The sequence below is a fragment of the Tasmannia lanceolata genome, unplaced genomic scaffold (genome assembly GCF_043159265.1).
Source record: "Tasmannia lanceolata isolate RefF3 unplaced genomic scaffold, GAP_Taslan_0.1 ptg000002l, whole genome shotgun sequence".
In the NCBI taxonomy this organism is placed as follows: Eukaryota; Viridiplantae; Streptophyta; class Magnoliopsida; order Canellales; family Winteraceae; genus Tasmannia; species Tasmannia lanceolata.
Genome location: NW_027518679.1, coordinates 51,687,171 through 51,704,580, shown reverse-complemented (window position 1 = coordinate 51,704,580; position 17,410 = coordinate 51,687,171). Strand labels below are relative to the sequence as shown.

Sequence of the window (17,410 nt, the reverse complement as noted above, 5' to 3'; positions counted from 1 at the left end):
TAAGCCAACGTATGAAAAATGAAATCTTCTTGTACAGGTCCTATCCCATTTTCTTTTCCCTTCTCTCTCCTTTTCTTTTTCTCTTTGGCTTGCGATTATTAACCATTTCGTTTGTCGTCGTCAAAGGTTGGGGCAGCTCCATTTTCAAATTGATTTCATTATGTCATTCATCAAAGCTCCTTCGCTGTATTTTTTTAAATGAATGGGATGTTGATGCATGGATGGTTGTTGGTGAGTATATTTTCGATGGCACTGGCAATTTTGAGCAAAATGATAATTTTTTAGACTACGACCTTGTCGAAACTAACAATGCTAATAAACACATTTCTTTTATAGATTTTTCTCTTTTTTTCTTCTTTGAGCTTAGGAAGATATGAATTCATTGAACTTGGAACACCCGTCCTAGAGGGGACATAAGCTCTGCGTCCACCATTACAGTTTTGGTTGTTGGAGCTTTCCTCCTAGGCGTACATGTGGGCTCCATCTCATCAAACCGAGCCTCCTGGCCGTCCGTATGTGTAGCTGTCATCTTGTCAAACCGAGCGTTCATAGGAGAAAATATCTTCTGCATCTCTTTATCATTATGTATTGTCCCACAGCAAGAGAACGCTTCCAACCATCTGATCCTTGGATCATCCATCCCTACCTCCGATACCAAATATTACATTCGAAGATTTACTTTTCTGATTTCTGTTGGAACCTATTGTGACGAGGAAGAAGCAAGGGTTCAGAGATTAAGAATTTAGGTTTCTTGGAGGGAACCTACTCCAATAACACGCATTATTGATATTGTCTTCCCTCTTTATGCATTAAGAGCCACAATTGTATCTCATAAAAGTAGGAGAAAGAATAGAAAACCCCTACTAAATGGACTTTTAACTCCTAACTAATTGCTCTTGATAACCCCTAATTTAATGGACTATCTAATTACTCTTGATGCACACGACTAACATCCTAACTAATAGGAAAAATCTGCACCAATAGTTATGAAGATAAAAGAGACTATTTGGCACGTAACAGCTCGATTCATACAAAATGAGACAAACTGCGTATATTTTTCATGGGGACAACGCTTTGGGAAAAATCAAAACTATCCTCACTCCCACTTGATGAGAGAGAGGGAGAGATATTCATGCAAAAATTCTTTTCATTCTCATATCAGACATGCTCAGAAAAGAGTTGATTAGAGATGGTAAATGCGTTGGCAAGTTTTGAGATAGATTGTTAATTTGAACAATTTAATATATGTTATTTTTTATGTTTTCATAATCAGTGTTTACACACAGTAAAATGTTTTTGTTTTTCTTGAATGGTACACTTAATAAAATGCATAACAGAAAAAGAAACCTGACCGGGTTTCAACGCCACTAGCTCGAAAAAAAAAAAAACAAGTCCTTCCAGAAAAAGTATAGAAGAATGTAGAGAGAGAGAGAGAGAGAGAGAGAGAGAGAGAGAGAGAGAGAGAGAGAGAGAGAGAGAGAGAGAGAGAGGTGGGTGAAAATGGGTTAATATGACGCTGCTATGATTACAATTTGTGCTACATAAACTTGATTCATCCATATCATCAAATCCTTGATTCATCCATTCTCTCTAAAATCTAAAATACTTGCTAATACATATCATCAAATCCTAAAATTTAAAATAATAACCCATGATTCATCCATTCCTAATAATTTTTCTAAAGGCACAAAATTAATTATTAATAATATTTTACTAACGAAACATAAATATGTAAAATGTTTTAAGACTTATGAAAGTGCTGTGTAGTGTTCAAATTGACAAAAGTGTCCTAAAGAAGATTATGCATTTAGAGAAGAAAACAAAAACATCAGATGTAAATTTCCAAAAAACCTTATTGCATAGAAATCCAATAATCTGTATAAGACAGGCATTCATCGGAAAATGTATAATCAGGGCATGCAACTCGGGTCGATTTTTGGGGATTCGGGTTGAACTTTTAACATAAAATAAAGATGGGTCCGGGCTGATTCCAATCCATCTTTTAGCAAGAGGCTATGGAAGTAACATTGGAACTAATACGACAAAATTATTATTTGAATGCAACTAAATGACTCAAAAGTGTTTAAACATTCAAGCCATACCAGCTCTTGTCGAAGCTTCTGCCTTTGTTGAATGGCAGAGGTTTTCTCCTCAGTCAATTTGGAAATAATATCCCATGCCTGAAGAAAAAAAATATCAGCAACACTGCATGATAGGTATCTGAATTTGAATAATAGAGTATCACAAATTCAAAGAACCATTAAATTTAATATATGCCAATTTTCTGAATTCAAATAATAATTCAATCAGCTATCCAAAGAAATTTAACTTTATAATTGAAGCTAAAGCATAATTTGGAGGAAAAAAATAATATAGTAGAGGATATACAAAAGTAGAAAATCAACTATAACAGATCAGAAAACAAACAAGAAACAACAATGCTAGAAACTAAAGCACAATCATCACGCATCCATAGTATGCATGCATTTTATGGTGTTGCGCAGCATTAATAGAGTTCAAAAACCCACCAATGGAAGTATAAGTGTTTTCTTCTTTGAACGCATAAATTTACAACGGAATAAGTCACAAGATATATTCACAGACAACAATTTAATGGACAAACATGCAATAAATGCTGCTCATTAGAAATGTCATGCAAAAAAGCAGAGGACTGAGTGCAATTTTTTTTTTCTTTTTTTGAAAGTTACAAAAGTGCAGATTAAGTACCACACTAAATGGAACCAATGTACTCTTTGTTAATGAATCATATACACCCAGGAACAGAAATGCCTGGTCGACAGCTTGAAGGCATTCAGAAATTTACCTAACAGCAATTACCATCTGTCCACTGATCCAACATTACAAAAGATATCGTCAAAATCAACTCGAAAACTTCAAACACCCTTCTCTAAATTCATAGAGTAGGAAAAAGGGGGAGAAACAAAAATTCCATATTGTAGCCTATAGCCAATTCAGCGTCTCTGACTCGTCAAGTCAATGTTTCGTGTTTTAAACGCGCGGTGAAGTTTTATTGATAATGAAAAAGAAAGGAGGCCCTTAGACCAAGCTGGTCAATGGAAACATTAAAAACTCGACAAAAATACAAGTGTCCATGAGGGGAAATATGATCAAAAGGCTTTGATGCATCTCTATCAACCCCACTCCGAGCAAGCAAATCCACAAAACTGTTTGCAGAGTGAAGGACGTGATGGAAAGAAGTTGCATGCCTCTCCACCATGTCCAAGAACTCATCGATAGCATCTGCAAACCTCTACCATCTTGGTCAAAGGGCCTACTTCCAATCTCATCATCCTCCTTAAGATAACATTAACTCTCTTGTTGGTACTCCCGAAAAACTTTTTTCTGTAACTAGTCATTCATATCTCCTTGTGATCGGCATTGTACCGACTCTTTGAATGTCCAGTTCAAAATGCATTATTCTTTCCATTAAACTTTGGCACTTCCATGTTAATACTTCTTTTGGTAGATCACACACAATAAATAGGTTCAGATCTTTCCAGTTCACATGGTGTACGGTCCATGAGAAGTCTACTCTCATATGACAACATCTTGTATCAATAGTTAACCTCCCCTCATTAATTCCACTACTTTTAACAATACCCCGAACGTGCTCTATTACTGAACTGATGCTCGGCTCTTCAAAACTTTCACCCTAAAGTCAGCTTGGTGAGTAAAGCAATCCTTAATAATTTTAATCGGATCCAACCGTTGGATATTGAAATCTAACCACTATAAATTTGATGGCTAATATTAATCTAACTACATATCAAATCTTTGATCAAATCCGTTCAAAACATTTTCACAATGGTCATAATAAACCCTAGGCATCAACAAAACTTAATATCGTAAAATTACAGAAAACAGAACTCTCAAATCCAATGACTGAGATTCATACAAATAATCATCATATATCAGATCTGGCTGTCTAGATTGTTCCTCTTTAAGATCATAGAAAAATCCTATCTTCCAAGAGAACTTTAGATTTCAAAATAAATAAAATAGAACACAGCATCCAATGGCTAATATTTAACTATCCAGTTCTGGTTGGAACAGATTACTCCAATTTAAGCCCTGAGCAACACGAATTAAAGCTTGACAATTTCGAACAAGAGAAGAAAGAATGGTGGAAATGGTACCTTGAGACAATGAAGAAGATAGATTTGTTGGAGTCACAACAATGAGACCAAAGGCATCACATCAATGGTATTCATAGGGCACCACACCGTAGGTCGGTTGGGCATCACATCACAATCTCTGGGGAAGAATTTTCTTCATGGAAAAAACTTGTTCTCATAAACATAACATCATTGAAAAGTTTATAATATAGATATATTTGTATATAAGAAAATAACCTAGAAAGTTCTAAAACCCTAACCTAAAGAAACCATAAAGACTAAAATACCCTCTTGAGGAAACTCTCCCATCAAAGTTCACGAAAATGAGCTACCCCTTTTACAATCTTGTAATGCATGGGTGGGGTCCATTCTAAACACACTTTATCAAATAACTTGAGTGATTTATATGGAAAAAGACCCTATGACCCATATGACTTAAAACCTTCATAATACATTCTCTATTCACTCATTTGACTCCCAAATGGGACACATTTCATCAGTGAAATCCAGTAAAGATTAGGTTTGACTTCTTTGACCTTGGGTGTCTTAGATCCATCAGAAATGCACGTACGCTCAAGGATAAATTTTCTTCAACGGCCAGAGTTTTCACAGCGGATCAAGCTCTCCATTGTTAGTTGGATGATATTGAGGGAGGAGTTCGGGGGCAGTTACTCTTTTGATGCGACCTACGAAATTAGCATGACATCATGATGGGAAGTGTTTATATATAGACTTCTTTAGCTTGCAAATAAAAATTAAAAAACTTCCGAATTGATATGATTTTGTAAAAAAACCATTCAAAAAAATCATGATGGGAAGAGTTTCGAAATTGAAGTCTACAGCTAGGTGGGCTCCTAGGTGGGCTCCTACTTCACCAATGTCATTAAGCTCAACTTCGACGGTTGCCCCCTTGGCAATCCAGACCAACTAGAATGGGTGGGGGTCTACCGCGATGATGGTAAAGCAATGTGTCATGTTTCTATTCACAGCTGATTAGTCATGTCGAGTTGTCGAAGAAGAAGTGTGTACCTTCTTACCAGCTTGTGAACCATTGTTTGAAAAATGAATGGGATCTTGAGGATGGAGAAGGATTCATCTAATGTAATTTCATGGACTCATAGAACCAATTGGGGTCATGGAGACTTGTCCCTTTTATCGATGAGGTGCCGAAGTATTGTATAGGTTGAGAATGTGTTATCTCATGTTCCATGACGTGCAAATAATGTAGCCAATAAGCTTGATAAGCCAAATATTTATAGGCATGAGTTGTACATAGTTCCTTCCCATTGAAGTTGTATTGTAATTTCTCTTGCTCTCTTTAATAAATTTAGTGCATCATCCTCATCATCATCATCGTAAAAAACATAGAGAAAGCATCCTTCATGAATTGCCAACCTACATGGAAAAGGCCAGAAAGAATCCATCTAATCCTGAAGCTCAATTTCCTTTCATAGGAAAGATGGCTACCACAATTTCCTTCTTTGCGAATTCTCCCACTCCTTGCACCTGCTATCACTACTTCCAAATTCTACTCCACCCAACCTTGACCTAAATCTAATAGGCTAGAAAGAATCCTCTCTTCTTCTTTTTCTCGTTAACAACAATAGTAGCAAAAGGGAACCCTAGGTTTTGGGTGCCCAAACTTAATTTTAATTGTAGCTCAAAGGGAAATCCAAGTCCTATCAGCATCAGAGGAGTGTGGAGAAATAGTAGGAGAGTGATAATCCAAGCTTACGTCCCATTGGTTTCGAATATTCCAATGAAGCAAAGATCTCAACAATGTCAATGAGCAAATGCATGTTTAAAGGATACTGCGATGAATTGTGTGGGCACTACAAAAAAGTCCGGTTCCATAGATATTGTAGAACATTTTTTCTTATGGCAGAAAGTTTTATTAAAGTGGAAAAGGGGAGAACCCCAAGACTGAGATGGTCAAACAAAGACAATAGGCAAAGTAGAAGACCAAAAAACTCAATCCCAACCCTCGCTATTCCATCTCTAGCCAACCAGTCTGCCTCTCTAGATATTGGAGAACACTATTTTGGAAATCACGCATCACATGAGATGGATGTTTCCTCGGTGCACATTTGAATAAGTGCAAATGAAGTGGCAGACCTTAATGCAATGGAGGTTTTATATGTGGGTCAAGATACTCCACTATAGAACTGTTTTATGATTTTCAAGGGTGCTAAAAATTTATTTCTCTTGTCCTGACCATCTCGGTATTTTTCTGTGAATAAAATTAGCAGCCATTTAAATATTTCTCTTGTACTACCTTGGCTAGTTGAATCCATATCGTCCCTGATGTTGTATACTTCATAACCACAAAATTACTATATCTTGCTCACACACCTTGAAAAAAAAAAGAGTTGGAATAAGAAAGGAAAGAAAGTTATATTGAGGCAGTGGTCATAAATGGCCTCAATCTGTCATTTAGTTATAAATGAAGAAGAGCCAACCTCTCCAACACTTGCAAGCATAGAAGAGAAAGAATAGTGAATACAAGTCATATCAAAAGCAATAGCCCCCGATATAACTTAATCATGATATGATTATTTTTGAAATGCAAACCTCTTAAAAAATAGTCTTACCTCTGAAGCTTTCTCTTTGGGTTCATCAACAGATCTTGATCCTTGAAAAAGTTCACTTTACATTAAATGTATGCGCACTTGAAACAAAGTGGTAGAGAACACGTAACAAAAATAGTTGAACTCATATATGACATTCAGAATGAGAAAACTCTAATGATGAGAAATACTGACAGCATCAAAGACGGAGGCATTTGTGTTTCCATTGTCTAGTACAGAAGCCCTCGGCGAATTTCCTTCTTCTGATCCTTCGGGGACTGGCGAGGGGGGATTAGCAGGAATATAGACCACTCTCAATTTAAACTCTTCAACAACCTTTCTAGCTTCTTTGCTGAAGTGAAAAACCAATTTATGTCAGATAAGAGGTTGGCAACAAATATCATAACAACATTTAATACTAAAAGCTAAGAGACAAGACTATCCAACCATTTCCAGGGTAAAATGGTTGCGCCAGGATTTGCAACAACACTCTGGAGAAGAAACTTATCCTTGCATTGCAAATCAGGTGGAGCTTCTTTGTGGGCTTGCATTGTCACATGAAAAATGAAGAGAGGGGAAAACCCAAAGCAATTAATCAAAGATTTATGACCAAAGCAATGCAACCCTGGGTAAAAGTGATCCACTTACGCTAGAGTTGAGAATCAGTAATGTCTAGAGTTCCACGTCCATGGACTTTGTCAGACTACTTATGGAAATAATCCAATCAACTTGGGGGAGCAGGGTTAGTCGTACCAGATTTTTAAGGTAGTGTGAACCCTCGTGTAAACTGTCTGTGACACTTGGGGACTTGGTCTTTGAATAAACTTACATCTAAGCTCTCGTGGAGTTATGTGAACAGCGACGAGAACTTTGGAGTCACGCGGGAATTGGATGTGTTTTTTAGAGAGAGATGATGAGAGGAATTTTAAGTTTAAGTTTCTCCAATTTTGGATGAACTTAAGGCTGCCAATTTTAATTTATATTCGAGAACTTTAAGTACCAAAGTGCATGAAGTCGTCATTTTTTTGGGACTCTACACCAATGACCCATTTTATAATTCTTGAAAAAAAATACACCACTAACAATTTATTCATCGAGTCTGCCAAAAGCCACCCAAATCCACTGCCACTAAACTCCGTAAGTATTCTTGGATTGAAATCCGTACGTTGATGAGCCACATGTTTCTTGTCCTAACTCCTAACTATAGTTTACCTCATTAAGAGTTTAAGTAGCACCAGAAAATGGGAATTATGCATTAGTAATTAGGTAAGTTAACAATGTAACATACTATTGAGTGAAAGATAATTATATTTAAAGAGATAAAAGACTACAAGTGCAAGTCAGCAGGCAAAGATTGCCTAACATACAAGGAATCCATCCAGGCCCCCTGATTTGGCCAATTGATGTGCACTCCTAGGAATATGGACAAAAGAAAGAAATCTTTAATTTCATCATACATTGCAGAAATTTCTTCTAAAAACCTAGCTAATCTCTGATGATCTACACTCTGAGCCCAAGAAATAACATTAGAGGAATTACCTTCCACCTCGAACTTACCTTCCATTTGCTTCCTGAATATGCGCATGCTGAGGTGGATAGCAAGAACCTCAATAATACCTGTACGGGCATATCTAAAATACTCCTAAAGCTAAAAGTGCAAAGAAAAAAATCTAATCAAACGATGTCATATCAACAATAAAGTATGCCAGGATATTTGATGTCGATTAAATAGTCCCGATAGGATGCTTCATCTCAAGCAGCCCTAAATTGATATTTTTTAGATTCGACACTCTTTTTTTTATTTTTTTGATCAGTAAGCTAGGTTTAGGCGGACCCCTACCAGAATATTAATTAAATAAAAATGATTCAAGAAAAGGAACAAGGACACACCACAATCCTTAGGACAAAGTCTAAGGAAGGGGCAGGACAACTAAGGACATGCTTCCCTTAAAATATGTCACGCCCCAAACCCCACCCTGGGCATAAGACATGACAGAGCCGTACACCTGCAAGATGAATCACACAAATGTACAAGGCTACAAAGCAATAACAAAATAACCTGGCAATTCATAACTGAAATATCAATGTTCAATTAATGCGGACCCATCAGAGTCAAATCAAATCTCATCTCTCCCCAAAGAGTCAAAGCGGAAATAAATAATATGGTCTTTACATCTTATTCAAAGTACTCACTTCGTAATGAACTGAAAACAAATAAGCTAATCTCTGAGTCAAAATTCAAATTCCAAAACTAAGCGTCCTGTTCCTCGTTAACCTCACGAGGGTCAAAACCTGAAAATATTTTATAACCACAGTCAGTTGAAAAGCTCAGTACATAATAAAATACTACTCTAAGTACAGTCTAAGCATGCGAAGGTTTAATATGGTTCGGATATTAGAGTCAAAGCAGAAGACTGAGTTCACAGCTGAATAATAGGTACAAGGTAAATATGTGTGCATGTCAAATATGGTTCTGAATTAAAGTGCAATAGGCAATTCAATGTCTAAGTTCTGATCAAAGTCAAAAGTTTTCAGAATTCAAATGCTATGGTCAAACCCATATGGTGTTCAGAGTTCAAATACACTTCAGAATCATCGGCATGGCCAGAAGACATGTTATTGTTTATCCACCGACAGTCCACGGTGTCAGAAGACATGTTATTGCTTATCCACCGACAGTCCACGGTATCAGAATTAGTTCCTCAAGTTCAGATACAAGTCGACAGGGCCAGCGTTTTATCCCATTGACGGGCCAGAAGTTCCAGTGTACTACCCCCATGGTGGGTCTAGAGTTGCCAAATGTTTTACCCCATATGGCAGGGTCTAGAAATCATCCAAGCCTCCACAGAAGTGTTCAGAAGGTATCAAGGGTTCATGTTCAGATAATTTTAATTATTCAAATGGTTCCAATGATTCAAAGTTCTAAACAGTAGTTTCGAAGGTTCAAAATTCAGAACATATATTCATAACGGTTATTTCAAATATTCAGGGTTCAGAACAGTTATTCCAAAGGTTCAGAGTTCAGAACAATTATTTCAGAGGTTCAGAGGTCAGAACAGTTATTCCAAAGGTTCAGAGTTCAGAACAGTTATTTCAGAGGTTCAGAGTTCAGAACAGTTATTCCAAAGGTTCAGAGTTCAGAACATTTATTTCAGAGGTTCAGAGGTCAGAACAGTTATTCCAAGGTTCAGAGTTCAGAATAGTTATTTTAGAGGTTCAGAGGTCAGAACAGTTATTCCAAAGGTTCAGAGTTCAGAATAGATATTTCAGAGTTTCAGATACTTCTAAAGATTCAAAATTCAAAACGATGGTTCCAAAGGTCTAAAGTCCAGACAAATATTCATACAGTTGTTTCAAAGTTTCTAAAGTAGCAGTGGGTAAAACAAAACGGCATGCTAGACTAAAAGCAAATTCTGAGGTTCAAAGGCATCAATACAGGTTTTTCCAAAGTTAATACATATTCAAATGAGAAGGGTTTATAATGCCCAAAGTAGTACGTTATTATGTACGTCAATGACGAAAACTTTTCCTTTTTCTTAATCATTTTAGTTTCCTGCAATTAAGAATATGGATATCCTCCATGAGTTTCATTATTAATTTATCTCCTATCGGACATATATGTCCTTATATTGACATAAGACACCCTTTGGTGTCTCTTCGGAAACGAATCGGTAAATAATCCTAGGGTTCTTTTAGTATTTTTGAGATTTTCATTATTGTAAAGTTTTCAAAACTTATTGAAACTATTGTTAACAGAAAGCTGACGTTTTCGGCATATCCGTAGAGTATAAGAACGTCGAAAAAGGATAAGAAAGGAATAAGTTTTGAATTTCTGAAGTTTTGAAAAAATTATCGCGCCGGACGTCTGGAATTCCGAAACACGATTTTTCACCATTTTTGCACTAAAACGGCCATAACTTCTTCGCTTGACATCCAATTCACGCGTGGTTGGATCCGTTGGACTCATATCGACGAGAGAAATCCATCTAATCCAATTCCAAGCTTGAAAATCCTCAAATAACAAGGTTTCTATGGATACAAACAAATTGATCTTGAGTTCTTTGGGGGGTTAAACACGAAACGAATCCCAAGGAATCCAAGATCTATCATGGACTTTGCCATAGACTAAAACCAAGGCTCTAATCACACCTCTTTTCACATCAAATCCCTAGTTTAGGGTTCTTTCATTCGTTTAACCATTAAAGATTAATAATCTTACCTTGGTTTGCGATATCTTTTCTTGAATCACACTCTTCCTCTTTTTCTCCACGAAGATCTCTTCTTAGGGCTGCAAAGATGGTTTAAGGTTTCTTAATCTCTCATAAGATGTATTTATAGGCTTTATTAGGAAGCCCTAATTTGAGTCAACTTCAAACGGACAAAAATGCCCCTCTTTAAAAGAGGGGGAAGAAAATTTAACATTGGGGTATTTTGGGTATTTACAAAATCAAAACTCAAAAACAAGCAAGAGAACAGAGAGTACACATGATCTCAAGAGACGGTCTCCAAATTAAGACCCTATTGAAAGGTGTCTTTCATCTTTTGGCCAAACTTTCTTGCTCTCTGACTCTTCCTCAACTTCTGAAGCTTTTGGGATTTTGTTTTTCTTTGATGGAGGAGAAAAACAGAAGTTGCCCACGTATAAGTGCCTCAATGTCACAAAATCGTCACTTCAGCATGCCTTGCTCCTCCGAGATTGTTTCTTAAGGTCAAGTCCATCTATATAAATCATCTGCTATGACCTACATTCCCACAAATGCTGTGAAGATAGGGATATGTGCCGTATGCTAGGGTTGATTGCATTCACTAAATTATCCATGTTTTACTCATGGTTATGTGCCCATTTGCTAGGGTTGGTGACTGCGGTTATGCATTCACATGTTACACTCCTCTCTCTCTCTCTCACATATATATTTGTATTGTGGTTATGTTTGGCGAGTTATGGTTTTTTGAATTTGTGGGTTTGGCTTAATAATGCTAATCCCTCTAATGTTGTAGTCTATTGATTTGGTGGCTAGTGGGATGGCTCCTCTCCACGTGCTTAAGTAATGTTATTAATCCCTCTTGGTCTAATCTAGCGATTTGGTAGTGGAAAGTCTCCTCTGCAAACCTTGTCTTTTTCAATGATAGTAAGTGCATCAACCAATATGCTCATAAAGAAGAAACATCTGTTTTTATTCATGCATTGATTGGGGATGTTTATTGGCTACTTAAATTCATTACAATACAGCTTCCTGATGGAATGGTACAGTTTCTTACAAGAGAAAATTATGTGATATATTTTGTACTTGGGATTTGGTAGGCAATTTCGTGAAAGCCATTTTGCGGCTGGCTTTTGCATGTAAGAACAGCCCCACAGATTGACTTTTTGGCAGTTTTTGTCTTATTCAATTAATTCATCTGAGGTGGCTGCTGTCTCATGCAACAGCCAGCCGTGAATTGGCTTTCCGCAAAATTCCCTAGCAAATCCCTTTGTACTTAATTGTTTTTTGTATTTTGTGACATGTGAAGTGGTTGAGGTGTTTGCTATAGGATGGTATTGCTAAATGGTTATTTTAGTGTTTTTATGGTAAGAAAAGTAGCCACAAAAAATCAATCAGTGGAAGAATACTTTGTCGGAGATGAGCCCTCAACTCATATAATTATTTCCTTTCACCTTCAAGATTGTGAGAAAAAGGTTGACGGCATCTTCCCCTAAATCTGCATTCTAAATCTTAACGTGCAAAGTGCATGTCCCATGAACAATTTTCCATCTTTGGCTGGAAGACCAGGTGCTTCACAGATTATTATATAACTATGTAGAGTTCTAAACACACCTTCTAACTTCAAGACAAGGCTTTAATGTCTTCAAACTCTCTTTGGTCGCACCTAGTTGACTTGGAACAGTAGTCAACAAGTGTAATGGCAATGAAGTACTCTCCTCATAGAGTAGTGGTAAGTTGTACAGTTTGGTTGCCAAATGAAGAAGTTCCATGTCGCCTACCAAAATAAAAGGGTGGTAAGCTGTCATTACCAAGGAGATAGAGAAAGAGAGAAGATTGCTAAATCCCAAGACTCTACTACTAAAATCCTCCTTTTTCCAAGTTGTTTGGTAGGAGACGAAAGTCCTGCTTGTGACATGAGCAGACAGACAAGGCAAGTAGTCTCCTAGTAGTTTGTTACTAAACATGCAACCGAACACTACTAGTAGATGAAGTGGCACTCCAAAACCAGCCAAAACACCTTGTAAACCCTATAAACTGTGCAACCAAAGAGACCATTAGAAAAACATCCATAAACTACTACAACCATACTTTTCAAATAATATTTGTACTAAATTGCCACATGTAACTTGAGAATTCAACTATAGAGCCAACTCATATAACCAAAGTAGCCTTTATTTCCAAGTAAATAAGCACATCAACGCTGCTCTCTTCCCCACCTTAAGAAACACCCACTCACCTATAAATTTTTTTAAAAAAAAGTACAAGAAGCATCAAAATACTGAAAGACCAGATATGCCACAATCTTTTCATCACAGTGAAAGAAAATATTGCACCAAGCTCCACCCCTTATTACATTCTATAACTATATTCGCTGTGTTTGGACTGTTCAAAGCCTTATTCAAGAGCACCCAACAAAATACAAGGACAAGATAAAAAAAGGAAGAAGATAAAGACAACGAGATAAGGAAGTGCTTATTCGCATTTGAAGCCAGATGGGACCTGTTTCCCGCATGCATTCACTATCACACTAAGGGAAATAGGAACGTTGAGATTTATGCCCAACACATTGGCTTTGATGGCAGTGCAAAGACAGAGAGCCACGTCAAGATCGGTCAAACCTTCAAGTAAAGAGCAACATGGGAGAGTTTGAGAAGAACCCACGACCACGTTCACCAGCCCAAGCAAATTGGCACATGCCCCTAACTTTAGGGCATCCCTAGGGCACTTACCCCCGGAAGGAGGTGTAGGGGTAGGTGTGGGAGGTGTAGGGGTAGTGGTGGGAGGTGTAGGAGTGGGAGGTTTAGGGGTAGGTGTGGGAGGTGATGGGGTAGGGGTGGGTTTGGTCTTGGGAGGTGAAGGCGTAGGGATATATGGTGAGGGATGAGGGGTTGGTTTTGGCGTAGGCTTAGGCTTTGGCTTGGGTTTAGGTGTAGGTGTAGGGTTGCACCCGCACTCGGTGGCAGTGACAAGGGAAAAGAAGAGAAGGTTGAGGGCTAGGAAAAGAGCAATGGATGCATAGCTCTTTGAGGCCATCTTCAAACACTTGGTGTTAAGAGATATGCAGTGGGAAGTGGGTATTTATAGAGTAGGGAGAAGGGTTTGGTTGCGTGGTGAGTAGCACTCTATTATCTCTCTAGTTTGAGGAAAATGGTAGTGAAGATATGGGGCCTCCTTGGATGCAACCAAAATAGGTCCTTACTTGGAAAGTGCTTATTTTAAGTTAAATTTTATTTGAAAATTGAATAGTAGGGCCTCTTGTAAAGCCATTAATTATAGGCCGTTTTTGGATACTTCTAACAAGGCCACTTATATTGGCACTACCATGTTTTGATAATTGCACTAACTGATCTTGTCTTTTCTTCTTTAATTGGCTTTTGGGGAGCTTTTTTTGGAATCGTAATAACCTTTGATGGCTGGTAAAATTGTAAAAGACAAGGTGAGTTAGTGTAAGTATAAAAACATGGTAGCGCGAATAGTACCCTTCTACTGATTATGTGTAAATAAACTTGGCTACTGGTTCTGACACCACCACGTTTTACACAAACTCTGCTTGTCTTTTCTTTGTTTAATTGGCTTCATAGAGTTTTCTGGGAAGTGTCATAACCTTTGACAGCTGTTTAAAAAGAATAGACAAGCGGAGTTTGTGCAATTATTAAAACGTGTAGTGCCAAAATCAGGCACTCGTCCATTTCCTGTGACACTAGATGCAAAGGTCGCCATAATCAAATATGCAATTGTTTTTGGTAGATGATATCCTCCCCCCCCCCCCCCGGAAAGACAAAAACTCCCATATGATTTCAAATTATATGGACCTTTCATGTGGTGGGGCCTAAGTGCTGTAACTATTTCATATCCTAGAAACACACATTCTGAATGAGTCTAACCATCTAGTCTAATCGATGTTCTTAAAAAAGATAAATTGGGCAACAATATGCATTCAAGTGGTCTCTCTGGAGCATGAAACCAAACTTCTCCTCAGGATGATAGATGGAGCGATTCAAGTAAGATCCAATGTAGTTCTAACTTTTTATTCACTCGTGGAATTCGGGCGGTCCTGCGAAAAGGAGTCATAGAGCAGTCATGCAAGTTCTCCAATTTCTCCAGTCACAATGTGATTCATTCCAAGTCATTCATGCATGAAGTTCCCATATCATTTTCCAAAATAAAATATACTAAAATCATCTTGTTCTTATTAATTAATGAAACTTTCAGTAATCACGGAAGAAGTGGCAACAGAAATTAATGAAACTTTCAGTAATCACAAAATAAGAAATGACAATGTGTAGATAGGGCACCCCTAGCAATTTATAAAAGAAAATATAGATAAGATGATAAACCCATCTAAAAGAGACATTGGCCTAAATTAGTCAATGGCTACATGGTAAAAAGAGAATGTTACACCAAAAAAGAATGTAGAACCAAGAGTTAACAGGGTCTTTTCCTAATAATGCCATTGACTTTAGAGGCTAATTTACACCATTTGTTTTCATGATAGAGAGAAGCCATTGACGATGCCTCCATGTTTGATTCCAGAGATTTTTTTTAAGTCGGCAATGAATTATCAGAAAATTTCTTGAATTGTGCACATTTTCAATTGATACCAACCGATAATTCGATGTTGACACGAGCAGAACAATGGTATTTTTTGGCATTAGGGATATGGATTGGACATTGAGAGAACGCGAATTCGTCTAATGTTATTTCTTGGGCCCGATTCTTCGGGGCCCCAAAGGCTTGTCCTTTGAGGAAGGGAATTCATCTAGCCCTATTTCTTAGGCCTACTTGATTCATCGGGTCCACGAAGACTCGCCCCTTTCATTGACGAGGAGATGATCTGTATAGAAGTAGGGAGATTTCGGGAAATGCAAACAATTCACCAAACCTTGTTAGATCGGGAGTTTACTGGAACAGTTTGTTCATTGGAATTTTGCTGCCCACTTGATTATTGTCCTTTTTCTCCATTTCCTTCAGGCCCTGTTCGTTTTAGACAAGGACACCCAATAATAGGTGTTGGAGTGACAATCGGTTGTCATAATCTAAAAACAAACAGGGCCTTAATAAAGCTGCTTACCTACTTCATAAGGGTAAAACGAGGAAAATGATAAATGCGCTCCTTTTCATTACTCGGGACACCCAACTGCATTTTATCTATGACTGCAAGAGGCTGGTGTACATCACATGCGATGGATATAAGGTACCTGATTGACATCGTACACTGCAGCTGGGTGTCACAAGTAATGAAAAGGGGGGCATTTATCATTCCCCCCGACGCCCCCCCCCCCCCCCCCCAAAAAAAAGAGAGGGTATTTTTGCACAAGTAAATGTCATTTTCACCCACTTCTATTTCTAGGGGTTTGCTAGGGATCATTGCGGAAGGGCATTTCGCAGCTGCTGTCGCAGGTGAGAGCAGCCAAACAGGCTAACTCGCCAGGATATTTTGTCTTAATCATTTAATTCATCTGAGGTGGTTGCTCTCACATTCATAGGAAAAGACAATGGGGGGAGTGGAAAAGGGGGTGAAAATATCATTCTCCTTGCACGTAACACCCAAAGGGACTGGATATATAATTATGTCTTAAACTGGAAACATATTATTAGGACTACTACTCTGTATAGGACTGCGACAGGATCGGGTTGGGTTGGGTTTTTCAAAACCCTAGCCCAACCCTGGATCCCATTATCTCGGCCCTGACCCACCCGGATCCTGAGTCAGGGCCGAAAAACCTCAGCCCATTGCCTGCCCTACAGGGCTCAGCGCGGCCCTGGCCATACCGACACCCTTCGTTACTCTGTAGTAGGAAATTAAGTAGCTGTCTCCATCGGTCTTACTCATTAATTAATTTATGCATCCAGTTGCATTTATCTGGCGTACAACTTCACTTAAATTTAGTGGCTTAGACTGAAATGAAATTTCGATATATGTGGATGATTATTCTGATAATTTAGGCCCTGTTTGGATTGCAAGAAAAATATTTCTGATGGGATTTTTTTCTTCCCAAGGAAGAAATTGAAAAGGGTTGGTTCCAGTCATTTTTTTTTCGTGTGTAAAAAAGTAGCAACTTTTAAAAATATTTATCCTTTCCAAACTTTTCCACAATCCAAACAGGGATAATGAAAATTGAATGTTGGATGATTAAGTTAATCTGCCAACGAATATGATGTGTGTGTGTGTGTATTCCAGTGTAATGCGGTTCCAATAGATAATATTGGGAAAATCTGATAAGATATTTCCATGTAAACAGATACATGCAAATAATTACTTGACGTTAAACTTATATTTTTCCGAGTTATTGTTGTTAGTTGTAACTAGGGGTGCAAGTTGGGCCCTGTCAGCCCTGACCCGCCCTGAGCCCGAACAGGGTCAGGGCTGGATTTTCCAACCCTGAGGGTGGGCGAGGATTCATTTTTTTAGACTCTGACTGAGGTCGGGTTGGGTTATGGGTTAATGCGTTGGGTACCATGACCCGGTCCGACCCTAAGTTTTCTATTTTAGAATTGAACC

At 38.0% G+C, this 17,410-nt stretch overlaps 1 protein-coding gene and 1 pseudogene across 1 annotated transcript; both read right to left on the bottom strand.

Moving 5' to 3' along the window:
• Positions 1-1,844: 1,844 nt before the first annotated feature.
• Positions 1,845-7,254, bottom strand: LOC143877781 (vesicle-associated protein 1-3-like). Its single transcript, XM_077380006.1, has 4 exons — positions 7,153-7,254; positions 6,895-7,060; positions 6,728-6,768; positions 1,845-2,180 (listed from the first exon to the last, which is right to left on the bottom strand). The coding sequence occupies exons 1-4, from the start codon at positions 7,252-7,254 to the stop codon at positions 2,034-2,036; spliced, it is 456 nt and encodes a 151-aa protein (XP_077236121.1). The 3' UTR covers positions 1,845-2,033.
• A 5,810-nt stretch (positions 7,255-13,064) lies between these two features.
• Positions 13,065-13,965, bottom strand: LOC143877761 (lipid transfer protein EARLI 1 pseudogene; annotated as a pseudogene).
• Positions 13,966-17,410: the final 3,445 nt, after the last annotated feature.